Source organism: Carcharodon carcharias, chromosome 4, assembly GCF_017639515.1.
Source record: "Carcharodon carcharias isolate sCarCar2 chromosome 4, sCarCar2.pri, whole genome shotgun sequence".
Taxonomy (NCBI): domain Eukaryota; kingdom Metazoa; phylum Chordata; class Chondrichthyes; order Lamniformes; family Lamnidae; genus Carcharodon; species Carcharodon carcharias.
The window spans coordinates 164,212,846-164,232,482 of NC_054470.1; the positions used below are offsets into that span (position 1 = coordinate 164,212,846).

At 42.5% G+C, this 19,637-nt stretch overlaps 1 protein-coding gene across 1 annotated transcript; it reads right to left on the bottom strand.

Moving 5' to 3' along the window:
- Nucleotides 1–2,168: 2,168 nt before the first annotated feature.
- Nucleotides 2,169–8,893, bottom strand: LOC121276805 (G2/mitotic-specific cyclin-B1-like). Its single transcript, XM_041185349.1, has 8 exons — nucleotides 8,876–8,893; nucleotides 6,863–6,988; nucleotides 5,868–6,047; nucleotides 3,941–4,099; nucleotides 3,344–3,580; nucleotides 2,827–2,967; nucleotides 2,611–2,721; nucleotides 2,169–2,276 (listed from the first exon to the last, which is right to left on the bottom strand). Exons 1-8 carry the CDS (start codon nucleotides 8,891–8,893, stop codon nucleotides 2,169–2,171), a joined length of 1,080 nt encoding a protein of 359 aa, XP_041041283.1.
- Nucleotides 8,894–19,637: the final 10,744 nt, after the last annotated feature.

Genomic DNA, 19,637 nt, shown 5'->3' on the forward strand with positions numbered 1-19,637 from the left:
GCCTCAAAAACTTACCACCACTTTAGTTACTGGAATAGCAAAGCTCTGCAGGATGGCTAGAGGCTCTCTCCACTTCTCTTCCTGCCCCCCTCCCCACAAAGTCTGTTTGTCACCTTTCAAAATCTCACATAGCCACACTCACAGCCTTCCATCTCATGTTATCAGTACGTTTGGGGAAAAAGGCAAAGTGATTGTTTATCTTGCCAGCTGTAAAACATCTTCCATATCCTTTTGAAAAAAACCAAACACCACTACTAAAAGTGTCTCTGCTGAGACTCTTAGCTTTACTTACCTACATTTCAAATGTCAGTTTTGCACCCCACTTAAACTCAAGACAAATGGACTGCAAGGTTAATTAAATTAGCCACACAGAACCAACCAATACACACAAACCCACTTTAAAATATCCCACATTAGGAAAACATGATATTTCTTGACAAAAAGGGTACTCTCCCTTGTACCCAAACTTTTACCACATAAGCTGCTGCTTATTTCACTTTACAGTTGAATTGTGTTAAGAATCTTTAGATACTCCACAAGGTTAGATGCATGGAGGTGGGTGGCCATATTTAGGGCAACACCCCTCCAACATCACCTTCCCATGCAATGACAGGAAATGCACTATTTACCTCTCTAATTCCAAGTGTTTAAGATCCCAATATCCAGTACATGTAGATTTATTTAAAACTTTAATTTAGTATATTATATTCACAGCTTCAAATGAGCTCATGTTGTGGAAACCAAATGTGGCATCACTACCATTCAGTTCTCAATCATTTTAATTCACTACCCACCCCACACACTGGAAAAGCCCCAAGACCTTGCAGGAATTCAAAAAAATGGTTTCAACAGGAGCAGCATTCCATCCTGACTGAAAGCACGTGAGGTGATGATGGAGAGAGATTGCCGAAGAGAAGCTCCATAGCAGAATCGGAAGCAGAGGGCAGAAGAAAAACTCCAAGTGATCTCTGGAGTCTGTGCACAGTGGAGGCCCAGTTTGAATACCCATAGATTGCAGAGTCAAAGGCCCTAAAAAAAGTGGGGGCGAGCTAGTTTAAAAATGTTTTCAGTCTTAAGTCTGAGCAGCCTGTCATTTCCAAAAGCACTACAGTCAGTTGGATTCCTGAGGTGGCACTTGAACATGTGGCATCTGAGCTCATTCAAGAGGAATTAGAACCATAGAACACGACAGCACAGAAAACAGGCCATTCGGCCCTTCTAGTATGTGCCAAAATATTATTCCACTAGTCCCATTGACCTGCACCTAGCCCATAACCCTCCAGACCTCTCCCATCCATGTACCTAATTTGTTCTTAAAACTTAAGAGTGAGCCTGCATTTACCACATCAGATGGTAGCTCATTCCACACATAAATAATCCAAGAGAATCACTATTTCTAAATACAGCCAAGTCAAAGCAAAAGCCAGGATTGACAATTCACCACTTCGAAAGTATAATGCTGAGCAAGAGAACTCTGCAGGCAATTGTTCCAGGCACCCATTGTTGAAAATTTCTCAGGCAGAGCAAGCCCACCCTTACTGGGAAATCCCTCATCTCTAGGTGAATGGTAATGCAATCTTGAAATTCAGAACCTATATTTAAACTCATCTGGGACCATCCTAATGAAAAAAATTTTAGCATCCTGAAGAGAATTTATAAACCACTGGAGTACATCAGGTCCAAGGAGAAAGTTAGAAAGAATCCTTTTTATACTCATGGTGAGCCCAGGAGGAAGCAATCTTTAATGCAAGATATTAATGCAATATTAAGCCTTTGACATACCTGAATCAAACTGGATTGCACAGAGCTTAAGGGAGGGATAGAAAACCCCCAGTAAAAAGCTGAGAAAATATAGACATTACTAGAGCAAACCACACCAGGGTGCCAGAAAAGCAAAGATGGCTCCAGAAGTCCCCAAAAAGATATTTTTGGAAAGCCCATCATTACACAAACTGCAACAGCTAGATTATGAAGTGCAAGTGAGAGCAGATAGATCTTCCATACTTCTGGTTCCAGTGGTAGTGCTACATTAAAAGTTGAATCATTTAATGAACTGCATTTAAAAACTACTTTATTGACTAAGAATAAAAGATTGAGAGTTAAAAATGAATTATAATTTAAAACAGTAATGGGTTCAGACAATATTGCTTTTAGGATTTGGGAGCAGTTTAGGAGGACGTTAGTGGTTTTGACAAATTGAAAATAAAGACAGATGACAGCTGCAAGATGGTGCTGATCCTCATTTGGCTGTTTCTAGCATACTTGTTCTTAACAGTCTGCATAAAAGACAATAAGAGGACTCTTTAGCAAGTCATATTCTATGAAGAATTATCCAGCAGACTATGTTAACATTATAGTCTAAGGTCTAGAGTGTAGTACATTTATATTTTAATTGCTAGTTTTTGCTGTACACCTGTAAATCTCAGCTGTAGGTCAACAGTACATTATATGGTCAGATTTGTGTGAAAAAGTCTAGTATTTTTTTTCCAGCTTGCACAATGTCCCTCAAGAGCGCCTCAGGTATCTTTATGCATTTCAAGTGCATTAATCGGAGAAACAAGATGTAGCCTGTAGAATCCTGAGAAAAAATAATGCTGTCTTCAAACTTACCACGTGCTTTGTGAGGTGGTTATTGACCTGCACAACATTCTTAGCCATGTGTTGCATAACAGGGAGTAGTTCATCTTCTTCATAGGCTAGGTAGTACTGCAAGAGGGGAGTCTGAAAAGCAAAAATCAGATAATAGCCAAGACTCAGCATATGGAGCTATGTGACATGTCAGTTAGCTCCAAAACATTGCCATTGCTTTTAATAAATTGTACTTACCCATTCACCACAATTGAAGAGTTTCTGAGCAAGGTGGAAGGCAGATGAAGCAATCAGAGATGGAGGATAATGCACCATTTCATAATCCCCCATTGTCAACTCCATGAGGTATTTGGCAAGAGCATGTTGTTCAGTGCTAACCTGAACAAAGTAGAGTTTACATTATTCAAATAAAAACTGAAAAGTAAATTGTTCTGTAGTATTCTCCAGATGCTCAGTGACCAAGGAATTTTAGCCTATGCAATAGGACATCTAATCTTGTCAAAATTATGGTGGTGTTTATGCCATAATGTTAGGCATTCCATTTGTTGTTATTAGGCAGTGATTAAGTACAAGAAATGAAGTTTGAACTAAGATCTCAATTTCACTTGCCAAAGTTCTATAATGACAGATTAGTTTGGGGAAACAGCCTTTAGAAAATTCAACTCTGAAATTAAGTTTAGGAATATTTTCCATTGGTTATTTGCATATACCGATAGAAGCAATGTTTGTCTCATTAGAGAGACTGAAAGCTTACTTCTGCAACTTTTGATGCTCTTCTGAGAAAGTGTAGTGGAAGTGGTTTGCCCAAAGAAAAGTCAAGTTTCTTTAAAATCAACCTCTCCATTTGCCGTATTTGAGCACTAGTGTAAGCTTCATCAGTGATGATGACAAAGTCCCCAATTTCCGGAGGATAAATCTCTTCATACTTGGAAGCGACAAGCATTGCTGTTATACCAACAAGTTGTAGATTCTTCTTGGTTACTGGGTTATCCTAAGAAATAGTCAGTTGTGTAGAATTTAGACCCTCATTTAATGAGTCCTGAATTTTTCAGGCATGATTACAATTGACTAGGGTCAAGACTTAAATGGACTGTATCACAAACATTTCAAAAGTGAAAAATCAAAAGTGGGTAAAGTTAAATGTTTACATCATAAATTCATCTGCAGAGAAGTTGTAGTATAGAGTATGGCATTAATTTTGATGTAAACTTGTAATGGATCATGTCCCTAGAGCAAACATTTCTTTCAAAGGTTTGTTCTGGGTCAGAATAGTTGGGTGGGCCAATTTGCAAAGGGCAACAAGTGTGGAAAAAATGAGACCATATTTCTCCCAGTTAAAAAAAAATCTTACCTGAAGAAATCTGTCCAAGATAGACACAGTCAAGTACATAGTTTCTTGAAGTAACCTGAATTTTATCTGAACCTGCACAAGCCAGTCAATTAGGATAGCACGCATGCTTCCAGTTATTGCTTGCCCCATCAAGTAGTTTGGTCTCACTGCCTGCTTGGTCTGTAAATAAAACAGATGTAAAACAATTGACTAGCTACCACATGCTCATTTGATTTGAACTTTTGCATTGAGCAGTTATGTTAAAGCCTCAAGTATAAACAGGGCTTCAAATATAAACAGGAATTCAATATCAAGATCAAGAGGAGACAGCACAGTTTTAAAAATCAAATTGCTGGAGTTGCTACAGTAGACTGAGTAGTAGTGGGGTTGGGCAAAGATGATTTTTTTCTCCACTCAGTATGTGTACAATTTGAGGCAAGGGAAGGTTTGCTTCAGGTTGCTGGGAAGCCACTATTAAAATTGGAGAACAAAAATGCGTCTTCCTTCAGATCATTTGATTGGATCTCTAGAAAACCATCCATATATATGTTTACATTTAAATAGCTACCCATGTCTTGATAATGGCCGAAGTTCAACTTCACCCAGCTCTCAGTAATCTAAACTAGCTGTTCATTAAAAAATCTTTCCCAAATGTTCTATGTTTTCATCTAGCTAGATCAGTGTACTGTTTTGGACTTGATATTTGGCTATATACATCTGGCTCAAAAGGGTACCTTCAGACACCTAATAGCTCCCAATGGGAATTGACCCCAGTCTACATCAAAAAGGTGTAGAAGAATGTTCTCATGTTACAGAATTTAGAGTTGTACACATACATTCCAGTTCAACCGAACCAAGGCATCATATACCTTCCACATGCTCCATAGGATCCAAACATCCAATTTGAAAAATAACTCATTTGCTTTTGTTTATTGCTGTCTCACACCAAGGGTCATTGATCAGTCAGATACTATAATTATTCCCCAGCAAGTTATTTCTCTGCCTAGGGACTGAAACATTGCTCATTTTAGTTTCAATAGGCAGAAGTTTGCCTTTGTCCTTCTAGAGCTCCGGCTTATATTGGAGCAGCCAGGTGCAAACCCTGGGCTGCTCTTATTGCCAAGCTTCAAACTGAATCTCTCTCAAGGGTGAACTTTAAATTGACCTATATCACAAGTCCAAAATTGGTTGGGACTATTTTCACAGAATGACTTCTTAGATCATCCAATCTTAGTACTACTGACTACCACATCAGCAAGTTACTAAATCAAGAAATCCTGGTTTTAGAATAAAGAACAAAGAAAAGTACAGCCCAGGAACAGGCCCTTTGGCCCTCCAAGACTGCACCAATCATGTTGCCTGTCAACTAAAACATTTGCGCTTCCAGGGTCTGTATCCCTCTATTCCCATCCTATTCACGTATTTGTCAAGCTGCCTATTAAACACCACTATTGTACCCCTGCTTCCACCACCTCCTCTGGCAGCGAATTCCAGACACTCACTACCCTGTGTAAAAAAAACTTGCCCTGCATATCTCTAGTTTTCTCCTCTCACCTTAAATCTATGTCCCCTAGTAACTGACTACTTCACCTGGGAAAAAGCTTCTGACTATCTATTCTGTCCATGCCACTCAATTTTGTGAACTTCTATCAAGTCACCCCTCAGCCTCCATCCAAAAGCAATGGATATTTTGGTTATGAGAAAGGCTCAACACCACATATCTCTCACACACAGCTTAAGTGTCAATTTGATAATTAGATCAACAAGGTCCACTTCCTACAAAATAGTATTAGTCATTTATAATTTATTAGCCATAAACTGTCTTATTAAATTTATCCAGTTATTCTTGTTTGAGGTTCAAATAGTTTTCAGTTTGACAGAATCCACTAGCCCAGCAACAGAATGCTCTAGATTTAGTGTTGTCATGGTTAAAAAGGAAAAAACAGACCTCAAGTTCATGTAAATATTTGTAGACATCTTTAACATATTCACTGCACAGCATTGGATTGTTGCCATCACTTATATCAACATCTTCAACAGGTAAGATTTCATTAGAAAAGGCTTCAGGCGTCTCTTCAGTCACGCATGCTGAAATGTCCATTGGGGATGTGGATAATGTCAATACGTGCTACAATAGATATAATGAGTAACCAGATGATTGGACAGGCTAGACACAAGTTAAATCAAGCCTTCTGATTTTTCAATTGCATATCATTTGCCATCATACTGAAAAGATGCTCAAAATAAATCATAGCTCCAGGAGAAAATTAAGTCTCAAATAGTTTTGTAATCCAAAATTCACTCTTCACTGGCTATAGATTGCTGTGTATAAATTTGAATTTGTGCAATAAGCTTTTTCTACTGTTTCTGGCAGTCAGCCCAACTACTGAAAAAAGTAACAAGTGCCCTCACTGCTTCATGGAAAAATGATCATGTTTTAAATCCAGTTATTTGCTTTTACATTTTTTATTTATTTTGTTTTTGCCATTTGGAACAAAAGTCATATCTAGCTTGTAAAAATCCCTTAAGAGCTATGAAATCATTCATATGTAGAAAGTTTTTTTTAAAAAAATTGTAGAGCCACTGACTTTAACATTTAGCAATCAACAAAATTGCTGATGATTTAGTCCAAGGTTTAAAGTTTCCTTCACTTTGAATCCATCCCACAGTTCTGGGATGTTGTATATTTGTGGGGGGGGAAAAAAAGACTATTCCTAGCTTAATTAAAAATCAGTCTCAACAGGTCCTAGGGGTATATTATATTCCATTGAGAGCTCTAATGTTAATTAGTTCCTTTTGTTTAAAGTTGAATTTCAAGTTACTATTTTATTTAACTAGAGGTTCAGCTAAGCAACAGGAGTTCATTTTCTAGAAACAAAATTACACACTACCAAGCAAGGGCTAATGTTTAAACATACTGTTTATAATACTTGATATCCAAACCTCATGCTTTACTACATCTTCAGTGGAGTGCTCTTTTGGTGGTAGAACTTCCAGTTGTTTGCACATCTTCACTTGTTCCATTTTGGGGGCCATACCTTCCATTTTTGAAGTGATCACAGTTTGTTCCTACAGGTTAAAATACAATTGGAGTCATTTATACCTGCACCAACCAAAACAATCCAGCAAAATCATGGTTAAGAGAAGATAAGCAAGTCAAGAACACCAGGTGCAACTAGTTCAAATCTTAGCATCTGCTGGAGAAGACAATTCTGTCAAGAGCCCTCCCATTGCCCCAAAACTAGAAAAATGTCTACTTCATTGAGACTATCATAAAACCATTATATCAATGATGGATATCATTATTAACCTCCAATGACAATAGCACTCAACCATAAGTGCATTATAAACCCCTCACCTATAATCAAGGAGCTAGTCAAATGCAAGTTTATTTACAATTATGTTTTAGTTAACTAACACCCTAAAACAAAAAATAAGATTTGATGAGGCTAGAAAGAGTATTCAGTTGGTGTAGTCAATCAAAATTGACAAGCAAACCAAAGTAGCTATTTCAAGTGTACCTGCATATAATTACATGCAAGTAGGTAAGGAAGGCCAAGTTTAAAATTCCAACTGCCATAAACTAGATGCTAAAAAAGTTAAATTTGAAAGAATATTTTGTTTGCTTAAAAAAAGTGTTGCTAGGCTACAAATGGTTTAACACAAAACTCAAAAGAAGCCATTGCACAGGGCAAAGGGGAACAGATGTAGAATTGGCCAGTTACAGGAATTCAGTATTAAAGCAGATTCACCTTTTTCAGAGCCATCCAAGGTGCACAAGGTTTATTTATGATATCCACCAAAGCAACTCTACGCTCCAAGCCACTCATTGGTTGACAATTTTTTGTTTGGACATCAGCTGCAGTAGCAGCAGGTTGAGTAACCTGGAAAAAAAATACTGCAGTTACTGAGGAGAGTTTTATTGTAGACTAGGAAAGAAAGGAGCCAATTAATGATAATTGTCATGTTTAAAAAAAAATGGTTATTATGCAACCAGACATTTATTAGCATTGCTCTCCCCACATTGTTTCTTCTGACTTTTAAAAGACACCCCCCAAATATACAAGTTACTTTGTGGTCTAAGTTGTTATCTCATGATTTTTTTTAAATCTTGCCTTCTTGAGCAAGCTTTTGGCCGTCAGTCCCAACCTCCTTGGAAGAGAGTCATGTTTAATCCCAGGGAAGTCCCAGACTCTAGCACTGAACAATGCCAAAGAGATACCAAATTACAGCCATTGTCTCAGGTAGTCAGTGGAGAAATGGAATTCTTAAAAGTTCAGAAAGTACTTGGGACCAGACAGACATTCTTAATATGAATGCTGTTCCAAGGTTAGAAACAAAATTATGAAGCAAGGAAACTTATTCAAGAGTCTTCTTGCTTGTCACAAAAACTCAATTTTAACACTGGAGGAAAAAAACCATAACGGTGCCAGCATGTAAATAAAGAGCACCATATACATAATGTATATGTCAAACACGAGCCTGACAACTTAAAAGCTAGAAAAGCCTTAACGTGCAGGATGAAAGTAGTGGAAACAAGGCAGCCTGTTTTATTGACAGGGCCATCACAATGCCCTCTTCGGTCAATTACCAAAATAGTCATGGCTAGCTTTTAAGATAGCTCGATTAAAAGATACAGGCAGCTTTAATTAACAAAGCGCTGAAGTGAATTAATTCAGTCATGGGGCTGTGGGGGGGGAAGGTGGTGGTGGAGAAAGAGATACCGAAGAACAAGTACAACATACAAATTCCCTCTAGGCACAAACAAAAACAATATGAAAAGTTTGAAAGAGTGGAGCCTCAAACTATACGCTGCGCCCAGAAAAACCAAGTGGTTTCGGTAAAGTTCCACCTGCAATTGACAACAAAGCTCAAAGAACTAAGAATGAGTTTCACTTTATAGAAGGCGCACTAACATTTCCAATGAAACCACTAAAACGCTACTAGAAACCTTACCCTTTTTACGCGCACCATTGTTTCGCCCCTTATCTACTGTTAAACTACTAACCACCTCCAGTCGCCCTAATTCCCTGCTACTCCCCGGGTCTTTTAAATTTATCACCTCGAATTCTCATTGGAACAGACCAGAAAAACACTAATTAAGGGCTATTATTGGCTGAAAACAGCCACTCTGGCCGGCTTTCACCGACTCGAGTGGAGAAAGTTGAGTAAGAAATAAGATGTAGATTTGAAAGAGCTACATTGCACAAAGGAACCTCACCAATATTTAAACTACATTGAAAAAAATGATGAACTCGCGTCATTTTTTTTAAACTTTCTAAACCATAGCTTTATTTGTTGTGTAGATACACTGGTATGGACATCCTCTGTGTCATGTTGGAGGTGTGGCAGAATGTGTGCAAACATGATCACGTTCCATGGGGGGTCTGTGTGCTGCCCTCTTCTGAGGGACGCTGTGCAAAAATCTTCCCTGGTATAGGTGGGATTTGGAATTTTTTTTTTCGTCCTGACACCAGCTGGAGTGGAGCAAGCTGAATAAGAATTAAGATGTAGGTTTGAAGGAGCTACATCACACAACCCGATACCATTCTCCATTTTCCCCAAAAGGCGAGTATGCTCTCAGACTCAAACGTGACGATGTTTTTAACATATCACCAGAAATTGAGACAGAGAGGTCAAGGAAGGTCAATACAGAACAAAAACAGAATTACCTGGAAAAACTCAGCAGGTCTGGCAGCATCGGCGGAGAAGAACAAAGTTGACATTTCGAGACCTCCTGACCCTTCAACAGAACTAAGTAAAATAGGAGAGGGGTGAAATATAAGTTGGTTGTTGGTTTAAGGTGGGCGGGGGTGTGGGGGTGGCGCAGAGAACATCGATGATTACTTTGGTGCTGATTCATGCTCTTGTCGGGACCTGGAAAAATTTATTAATTTTGCTCCCAATCTCCACCCCTCCATCATTTTCACATGGTCCATCTCTGACACTTCCCTTCCCTTCCTTGACCTCTGTCTCAATTTCTGGAGATAGACTGTCCACCAATATTCATTACAAGCCTACCGACTCCCACAGCTACCTCAACTACAGCTCCTCACACCCCTCTTCCTGTAAGGACTCCATCCCATTCTCTCAGTTCCTTCGCCTCCGTTGCATCTGTTCTGATGATGCCACTTTCAAAAACAGTTGTCCTCCTTCTTCCTTAACCAAAGTTTTCCACCCACAGTCGTTGACAGGACCCTCAACCGTGTCCGGCCCATCTCCCGCACATCCGCCGTCACACCTTCTCCTCCCTCCCAGAAACATGATAGGGTCCCCCTTGTCCTCACTTATCACCCCACCAGCCTCTGCATTCAAAGGATCATCCTCCACCATTTCCGCCAGCTCCAGCATGATGCCACCACAAAACACATCTTCCCTTCACCCCCCTCCCCGGCGGCATTCCATAGGGATTGTTCCCTCCGGGACACCCTGGTCCACTCCTCCATCACCCCCTACTCCTCAACCCCCAACTACAGCACTTCCCCATGCATACACAAAAGGTGCAACACCTTCACTTCCTCTATCTCACCATCCAAGGGCCCAAACACTCCTTTCAAGTGAAGCAATATTTCACTTGCATTTCCCCCAACTTAGTCTACTGCATTCATTGCTCCCAATGCGGTCTCCTCTACATTGGAGAGACCAAACGCAGACTGGGCGACCGCTTTGCAGAACACCTTCGGTCTGTCCACAGGAATGACCCAGACCTCCCTGTCGCTTGCCTTTTTAATACTCCACCCTACTCTCTTGCCCACATGTCTGTCCTTGGCTTGCTGCATTGTTCCAATGAAGCTCAATGCAAACTGGAGGAACAGCACCTCATCTTCCGACTAGGCACTTTACAGCCTTCCGGACTGAATACTGAATTCAACAACTTTAGATCTTGAACTCCCTCCTCCATCCCCACCCCCTTTCCGTTTCTTCCCCCTCCCTTTTGTTTTTTCCAAAAATTTATATAGATTTTTCTTTTCCCACCTATTTCCATTATTTTTCAATTTATACCTTTTATACCCTTCTAGTCTTATTTCACCCCACTCCCACTACAGCTGTACCTTGCGTGTCTTGCCATTCATTCTTAATTAGCACATTCTTTTAGATAATATCACCACCTTCAACACCTCTTTGTTCTTTTGTCTGTGACATCTTTTGATTATCTGCTCCTATCATTGCTTACTTGTCCCCACAACTACCACCCCCCCAACTTCTCTCCCCCCACCCCCCCACCTTAAACCAGCTTATATTTCAACCCCTCTCCTATTTTTACTTAGTTCTGTTGAAGGGTCATGAGTACTCGAAACGTCAACTTTGTTCTTCTCCGCCGAAGCTGCCAGACCTGCTGAGTTTTTCCAGGTAATTCTGTTTTTGTTTTGGATTTCCAGCATCTGCAGTTTTCTGTTTTTATCTCTGTGAATACAGTATGTTCTTTGCAATCTCGAAGTTATGTGTTGTATTCCTAGACCAGTGCTAACGTTGAGAACCATTTTGACTGGAAATAGTCAGCTGTATTCATGTTCAAAAGAGAAGGATGAATTTCAACATAACTATGGACTTCTCAGTTTTACATGACGAATGGGTGAAATTAGAGAAACAATTATAAGAATAATCTAATAAATAATGGCAAATAAATATGCAACAAGGGCAGCAGACACATGGGAACACCACCAACTGGAGGTTCCCCTCCAAGTCACTCACCATCCTGACTTGGAAATATATTGCTATTCCTTTACCGTCACTGGGTCAAAATCCTGGAACTCCCTCCCTAACCATAGAACGATAGAAAAGTTACAACACAGAAGGGAGCCATTTGGCCCATCTTGTCCATGCCAGCCCAAGGACACCCGGTGCCTTTTCTAATCCATCTTCCTGCACCTGGCCCATAGCCCTGCAGTTTACAGCACCATAGGTGCAGATCCAGGTACTTTTTAAAAGAGTTTAGAGTTTCTGCCTCTCCCACCAACTTGGGCAGCAAATTCCAGACACCCACTACCCTCTGCGTAAAAAAGTTCTTCCTCATGTCCCCCCTGCACTTTCTGCCACTTATCTTGAATCTATGTCCCGTGGTTCTAGAATTCTCCACCAAGGGAAACAATTTTATCTTGTCCACTCTATTTATTCCCCTCATAATTTTCTACACTTCAATCAAGTCACCTCCCAGCCTTCTTTGTTCTAAGGAAAATAACCCCAACCTATCCAATCTCTCCTCGTAGCTACACTTTTCTAACCCTGGCAACATTCTTGTAAACCTCCTCTGCACTCTCTCCAGAGCTATTATGTCCTTCCTGTAATTGGTGACCAGAACTGCACACAATACTCCAGTTGTGGCCTCACCTGTGTTTTATACAATTCCAACATTATATCCTTACTTTTATATGCTATACCTCTGCCAATGAAGGAGAGCATTCCATATGCTTTCTTTACAACCTTGTCTACTTGAACTGCTGCCTTCAGGGTCCTGTGTACTTGTACACCAAGATCTCTCACTGCATCTGCCCCTCTTGGCATATTCCCATTTATTGTGTAATCCTGTGATATTCCTGGGTTAATATTAAACTTCATTAGGGAATCATTGAGAAATGAAGCTGGGAAACTGGTACAAGCCAGGTCACCATAAAATGAAGACATGTGGAGGGCAACAAAGGAAGTAAGGATACTGGATGCAGTAATGTTGTTAAAACAATCAAGAAACAAAGCTACATTAAGTGTGCCAGCTGGCATCGTCTAGCAATATGTAAAAGCCATAGAAAAGATACCTAAAACTGAAAGATAGCTTGGACAAAATCACAGTCATTAAGTTACAGAAATTTTAGTAGTTGGGAACTTCTTGATCATAAGATAGATAGTCATTGGTATACTCAAACAATGGCCCTAGAATGATAAGTTGTTTACCTGGAGCTCAAGTGTAGCATACTGAAGAAAGAAAAGAAATATTGAAATAATTGACCCAGTTTTTCTTTTATTCATTTAGAGGATGTGGGCATTGCTGGCTAGCCCAGCGTTTATTGTCCATTCCTAGTTGCCCTCGAGAGGGCGGTGGTGAGCTGCCTTCTTGAACTGCTGCAGCCCATGTGTTGTAGGTACACCCACAGCTGTTCAGAGTGGAGTTCCAGGATTTTGACCCAGCAACAGTGAAGGAACGGCGATATATTTCCAAGTCAGGATGGTGCATTGATTGGAAGGGACCTTCCAGGTGGTGGTGTTCCCATGTGTCTGCTGCCCTTGCCCTTCTAGATGGTAGCGGTCGTGGGTTTGGAAGGTGCTGTTGAAGGAGCTTTGGTGACTTTCTGCAATACACCTAGTAGATGGTACACACTGCTGCCACTGTGCGTCAGTGATGGAGGGAGTGAATGTTTGTGGATGTGGTGCTAATCAAGCAGGCTGCTTTGTCTTGGATGGCATCAAGCTTGAGTGTTGGAGCTGCACTCATCCAGGCAAGTGGGGAGTTTTCCATCACACTAAGATAAAAGCAGAAAACTGCAGATGCTGGAAATCCAAAACAAAAACAAAAATATATGGAAAAACTCAGCAGGTCTGAGAGCATCTGTGGAGAGGAACACAGTTAACGTTTCGCGTCTGTATGACTCTTCAACAGAACTAAGGAAAAATAGAAAAGAGGTGAAATATAAACTGGTTAAAGGGGGGAGGGGGTGGGACAGGTAGAGCTGGATAGAGGGCCAGTGATAGGTGGAGATAACCAAAAGATGTCACAGACAAAAGGATAAAGAGGTGTTGATGGTGGTGATTTTAGCTAAGGAATGTGATAATAAAGGTACAGATAGCCCTAGTGGGGGTGGGGAAGGGATCAAAATAGGCTAAAAGCAGAGATAAAACAATGGATGGAAATACATTTAAAAATAATGGAAATAGGTGGGAAAAGAAAAATCTATATAAATATTTGGAAAAAAGGGGGATCAGAAAGGGGGTGGGGATGGAGAAGAGGGGTCATGATCTAAAATTGTTGAACTCAATATTCAGTCCGAAAGGCCGTAAAGTGCCTAGTCGGAAGATGAGGTGCTGTTCCTCCGGTTTGTGTTGAGCTTCACTGGAACAATGCAACAGGCCAAGGACGGACATATGGGCATGAAAGCAGGATGGAGTGTTGAAATGGCAAGCGACAGGAAGGTCTGGGTAATGCTTGAGGACAGACCAAAGGACCGCAAAGCGGTCACCCAGTCTGTGTTTGGTCTCTCCAATGTAGAGGAAACCGCATTGGGAGCAGCGAATGCAGTAGACTAAATTGAGGGAAGTGCACGTGAAATGCTGCTTCACTTGAAAGGAGTGTTCGGGCCCTTGGACGGTGAGGAGAGGGGAAGTAAAGGGGCAGGTGTTGCACCTTCTGCGGTTGCATGGGAAGGTGCCGTGGGAGGGGGTTGAGGAGTAGGGGGTGATGGAGGAGTGGACCAGGGTGTTCCCGAGGGAACGATCCCTGCGGAATGCTGCCGGGGGGTTGAAGGAAAAATGTGTTTGGTGGTGGCATCATGCTGGAGTTGGCGGAAATGGCGGAGGATGATCCTTTGAATGCGGAGGCTGGTGGGGTGATAATTGAAGACAAGGGGGACCCTATCATGGTTCTGGGAGGGAGAGGAAGGTGTGAGGGCGGATGTGTGGGAGATGGGCCAGACACGGTTGAGGGCCCTGTCAACCACTGTGGGTGGAAAACCTCGGTCAAGGAAGAAGGAAGACATGTCACAGGGACTGTTTTTGAAGGTGGCATCATCAGAACAGATGCGACGGAGGTGAAGGAACTGAGAGAATGGGATGGAGTCCTTACAGGATGCAGGGTGTGAGGAGCTGTAGTCGAGATAGCTGTGGGAGTCGGTAGGCTTGTAATGAATATTGGTGGACAGTCTATCACCAGAAATTGAGACAGAGAGATCAAGGAAGGGAAGGGAAATGTCAAAGATGGACCATGTGAAAATGATGGAGGGGTGGAAACTGGAAGCAAAATTAATAAATTTTTCCAGGTCCAGAAGAGAGCATGAAGCAGCACCGAAGCAATCATTGATGTACCGGTGGAAGAGTTGTGGGAGGGGGCCGGAGTAGGACTGGAACAAGAAATGTTCCACATACCCCATAAAGTGACGGGCATAACTCGGGCCCATACGGGTAACCATAGCCACACCTTTTATTTGGAGGAAGTGAGAGGAGTTTAAGGAGAAATTGTTCAGTGTGAGAACAAGTTCAGCCAGACGGAGGAGAGTAGTGGTGGATGGGGATTGTTCGGGCCTCTGTTCGAGGAAGAAGCGGAGAGCGATCAGACCATCCCGGTGGGGGATGGAGGTGTAGAGGGATTGGACGTCCATGGTGAAGAGGAGGCTGTTGGGGCCAGGGAACTGGAAATTGTTGATATGATGTAGGGTGTCAGAGGAATCACGGATGTGGGTGGGAAGGGACTGGACAAGGGGAAAGAGAATGGAGTCACGTTAGCAAGAACTGAGTTCCGTGGGGCAGGAACAGGCTGACACCATTGCTCTGCCAGGACAGTCCTGTTTGTGGATTTTGGGTAGGTAGAAGCAGGCTGTCTGAGGTTGGGAGACTATGAGGTTGGAAGCTGTGGAAGGAAGATCTCCAGAGCAGATGAGGTCAGTAACAGTCCTGGAAACAATGGCTTGATGTTCAGTGGTGGGGTCATGGCCCAGGGGGAGCTAGGAGGAAGTGTCTGCGAGTTGACGCTCAGCCTCTGCGAGGTAGAGGTTAGTGCACCAGACAACAACAGCACCACCCTTGTCAGCAGGTTTGATGACAATGTCAGGGTTGGACCTGCGAGAACGGAGTGCAGCAAGAGAGAGACAGGTTAGGATGGGTGAGAGGAGCAGAGAAATTGATACGATTGATGTCACGCCGACAGTTCTCAATGAAAAGATCAAGACAAGGTAAGAATCCAGAGGGATGTGTCCAGGTGGAGGGAGAAGATTGGAGGCAGGTAAAAGGATCCGTTGAACGGGGAGAGGACTCTTGCGCAAAGAAGTGAGCACAGAGACGAAGGCGGTGGAAGAAATTCATTGAGATGAGGGAGCAAGGGTATGAAACTAAATCCTTTGCTGAGCACTGAACGTTCAGCATCAGAGAGGGCAAGGTCAGGGGGTATGGTGAATACATGGCGGGGGCTGGGATTGGAAGACGGGATGGGGACAGAAGGACAGGCATCAAGCCATTGTTTCCAGGACCTCATCTTCTCTGGATATCTTCCTTCCACAGCTTCCAACCTCATAGTCTCCCAATCTCGGACGGCCGGCTTCTACCTCCTACCCAAAATCCACAAACAGGACTGTCCCGGCAGATCGATCGTGTCAGCCTGTTCCTGCCCCACGGAACTCATTTCTTGCTATCTTGACTCCATTCCCTCTCCCCTTGTCCAGTCTGTTCCCCTACATCTGTAATTCCTCTGACACCCTACATCATATCAACAATTTCCAGTTCCCTGGCCCCAACCGCCTCTTCACCATGGACGTCCATTCCCTCTACACCTCCATCCCCCACCGGGATGGTCTGATCGCTCTCCATTTCTTCCTCGAACAGAGGCCCGAACAATCCCCATCCACCACTACTCTCCTCCGTCTGGCTGAACTTGTTCTCACACTGATCAATTTCTCCTTAAACTCCTCTCACTTCCTCCAAATAAAAGGTGTGGCTATGGGTACCTGCATGGGCTCGAGTTATGCCTGTCTCTTTATGGGGTATGTGGAACATTCCTTGTTCCAGTCCTCCACCCGGCCCCCTCCCACAACTCTTCCGCCGGTACATCAATGATTACTTCAGTGCTACTTCATGCTCTCATCTGGACCTGGAAAAATTTATTAATTTTGCTTCCAATTTCCACCCCTCCATCATTTTCACATGGTCCATCTCTGACATTTCCCTTTCCTTCCTTGACCTCTCTGTCTCAATTTCTGGTGATAGACTGTCCACCAATATTCATTACAAGCCTACCGACTCCCACAGCTACCTCGACTACAGCTCCTCACACCCTGCATCCTGTAAGGACTCCATCCCATTCTCTCAGTTCCTTCACCTCCGTCGCATCTGTTCTGATGATGCTACCTTCAAAAACAGTCCCTGTGACATGTCTTCCTTCTTCCTTAACCAAGGTTTTCCACCCACGGTCGTTGACAGGGCCCTCAACCGTGTCTGGCCCATCTCCTGCGCATCCGCCCTCACACCTTCTCCTCTCTCCCAGAAACATGATAATGTCCCCCTTGTCCTCATTTATCACCCCACCAGCCTCTGCATTCAAAGGATCATCCTCCGCCATTTCCGCCAACTCCAGCATGATGCCACCACCAAACAAATTTTCCATTCACCACCACCCCTGCCACCCGCCCCCCCCCCCCCCCCACCCTTCCAGCTGCATTCCACAGGGATCGTACCCTCCGGGACATCCTGGTCCACTCCTCCATCACCCCCTATGCTTCAACCCCCTCCCATGCAACCACAGAAGGTGCAACACCTGCTCCTTTACTTCCCCTCTCCTCACCGTCCAAGAGCCCAAACACTCCTTTTAAGTGAAGCAGCATTTCACTTGCACTTCCTTCAATTTAGTCTACTGCATTCGTTGCTCCCAATGCGGTTTCCTCTACATTGGAGAGACCAAACGCAGACTAGGTGACTGCTTTGCGGAACACTTTCGGTCTGTCCACAAACATGACCCAGATCTTCCTGTCGCTTGCCATTTTAACACTCCACCCTGCTCTCTTGCCCACATGTCTGTCCTTGGCCTGCTGCATTGTTCCAGCGAAGCTCAACGCAAACTGGAGGAACAGCACCTCATCTTCCGACTAGGCACTTTACAGCCTTCTTGATTGAGTATTAAGTTCAACAATCTTGGATCATGAACTCTCTCCTCCATCCCCATCCCCTTTCCGATCCACCTTTTTTCCAAATATTTATATAGCTTTTTCTTTTCCCATCTATTTCCATTATTTTTAAATGTATTTCCATCCATTGTTTTATCTCTACCTTTTAGCCTATTTTGATCCCTTCCCCCACCCCCACTAGGGCTATCTGTACCTTTATTATCACATTCCTTAGATAATATCATCACCTTCAGCACCTCTTTGTCCTTTTGTCTATGAAATCTTTTGGTTATCTCCACCTATCACTGGCCCTCTCTCCAGCTCTACCTGTCCCACCGGACAACCGCCACCGCACCCCCCCCCCCCACAACCCCTCCCACCCCCCCAACCACCCCCCCACCCCACCCACCCTTAAACCAGTTTATCTTTCACCTCTTTTCTATTTTTCCTTAGTTCTGTTGAAGAGTCATACGGACTCAAAACGTTAACCGTGTAACTCTCCGCAATGTTGTCAGACCTGCTGAGCTTTTCCAGGTATTTTTGTATTCCATCACATTCCTGACTTGTGCCTCATAGATGGCGGACAGGCTTTGGGGAGTCAGGTGGTGAGTAACTTGCCACAGGTTGCCTAGCCTCTGACCTGCTCTTGTAGCCACTGTATTTATACAGCTAGTTGTCCTGTTCAGTTTCTGGTCAATGATAACCCCCAGGATGTTGAATGTGGGGGATTCAGCTATGGTAATGTCAAGGGGCTGTTATGACACAGCAGTTGGTAAAAGGCTGAGTTATTTAAAATCCCAGAGGGAAACTTAAAACAATTGCAATAACCTATATTTTCAATTGGTATTTTTGAGATGCAGCTCTGAATTCAGAAGTGAAACCCACCAAGCCTTGTTTTTATAAATTAAATTCCTACATGTGACTACAAACTACCATAACTATTAAATCCCCAAATTAATCACTCCCAGGTAAATATCTTCACCAAGGCAACAATAACCAATAGACTTAAACAGACACCAGGCAAAGCACATTTTATCTTACAAGTTCAAAATGAGGTTTCCTTGCAGTTGTAGGCTTATAGGGGGCATGCCTCTGACTTACACACACTCTTCTGTACATTCCTCCTTCCCTTTGAATGCAAATTCTCATTGTATCACAAGGTCATTTGAACCAATAAAACTTGTTCCTTAGTATCAATTTTATTAGTAATATAAACAGATTGCTTGGTGTCTCCTAGCTAGGTGCAAGGTTTCACCCATAGTCTTTGAATGGTTTATTCAACAAAATGTACCCTCTACCCTATAGTTTAACATCTCAAAACTATTATATATCAAAGCACCCAGGCTAGCTGGCTTTAATCCAAGAGACACTCAGACTCTACTACAAGTAGAATTTAAATTAATTTTCAACATTATTATCTTCATGACAGGATAAGTTAAATTCTCTGTTGTTGGAGATGGTCATTGCCTGGCATGTTACTTGCCTTTTGACAGCCCAAACCTGGATATTGTCCAGGTCTTGCTGTGTTACACAAGCACTGGTGGTTTTAAAATTCTCACCTTTGTTTTCAAATCTCACTTCGAGCTCTACAATCCTCTTGATTTTTCTGCACTATTTCTGGTCTCTTGACCATCCCAGATTTTAATTGCTCTATTGGTGGCTATGCCTTCAGTCACAGCAGCCCTAAACTCTAGAATTCCCCCTCTACACTTTTCAGACACTACCTTGCTTTCCTCAAAAGCTACTTTTTTTTTTAAAAAAAACCAAGCTTTTAGTCATCTGTCCTTGATGTCAAGTTTTGCTTTATAACACTCCCATAAAGTACCTTGGGACATTTGTTAAACGTACTTTATGACTAGAGGTTGTTGGTGGTAGCCCATAACTAAACAGGGTGATCTTGCATACATGTAGCACCTTCAAACTCAGAA

Coding starts and splice junctions, on each gene's coding strand:
- LOC121276805 (XM_041185349.1), bottom strand. Junction 6,048..6,862: donor AAGATGTAGTAAAGCATGAG/GTTTGGATATCA, acceptor TATCTATTGTAG/CACGTATTGACATTATCCAC. Junction 2,722..2,826: donor TCTTCAATTGTGGTGAATGG/GTAAGTACAATT, acceptor TTTGCTTTTCAG/ACTCCCCTCTTGCAGTACTA.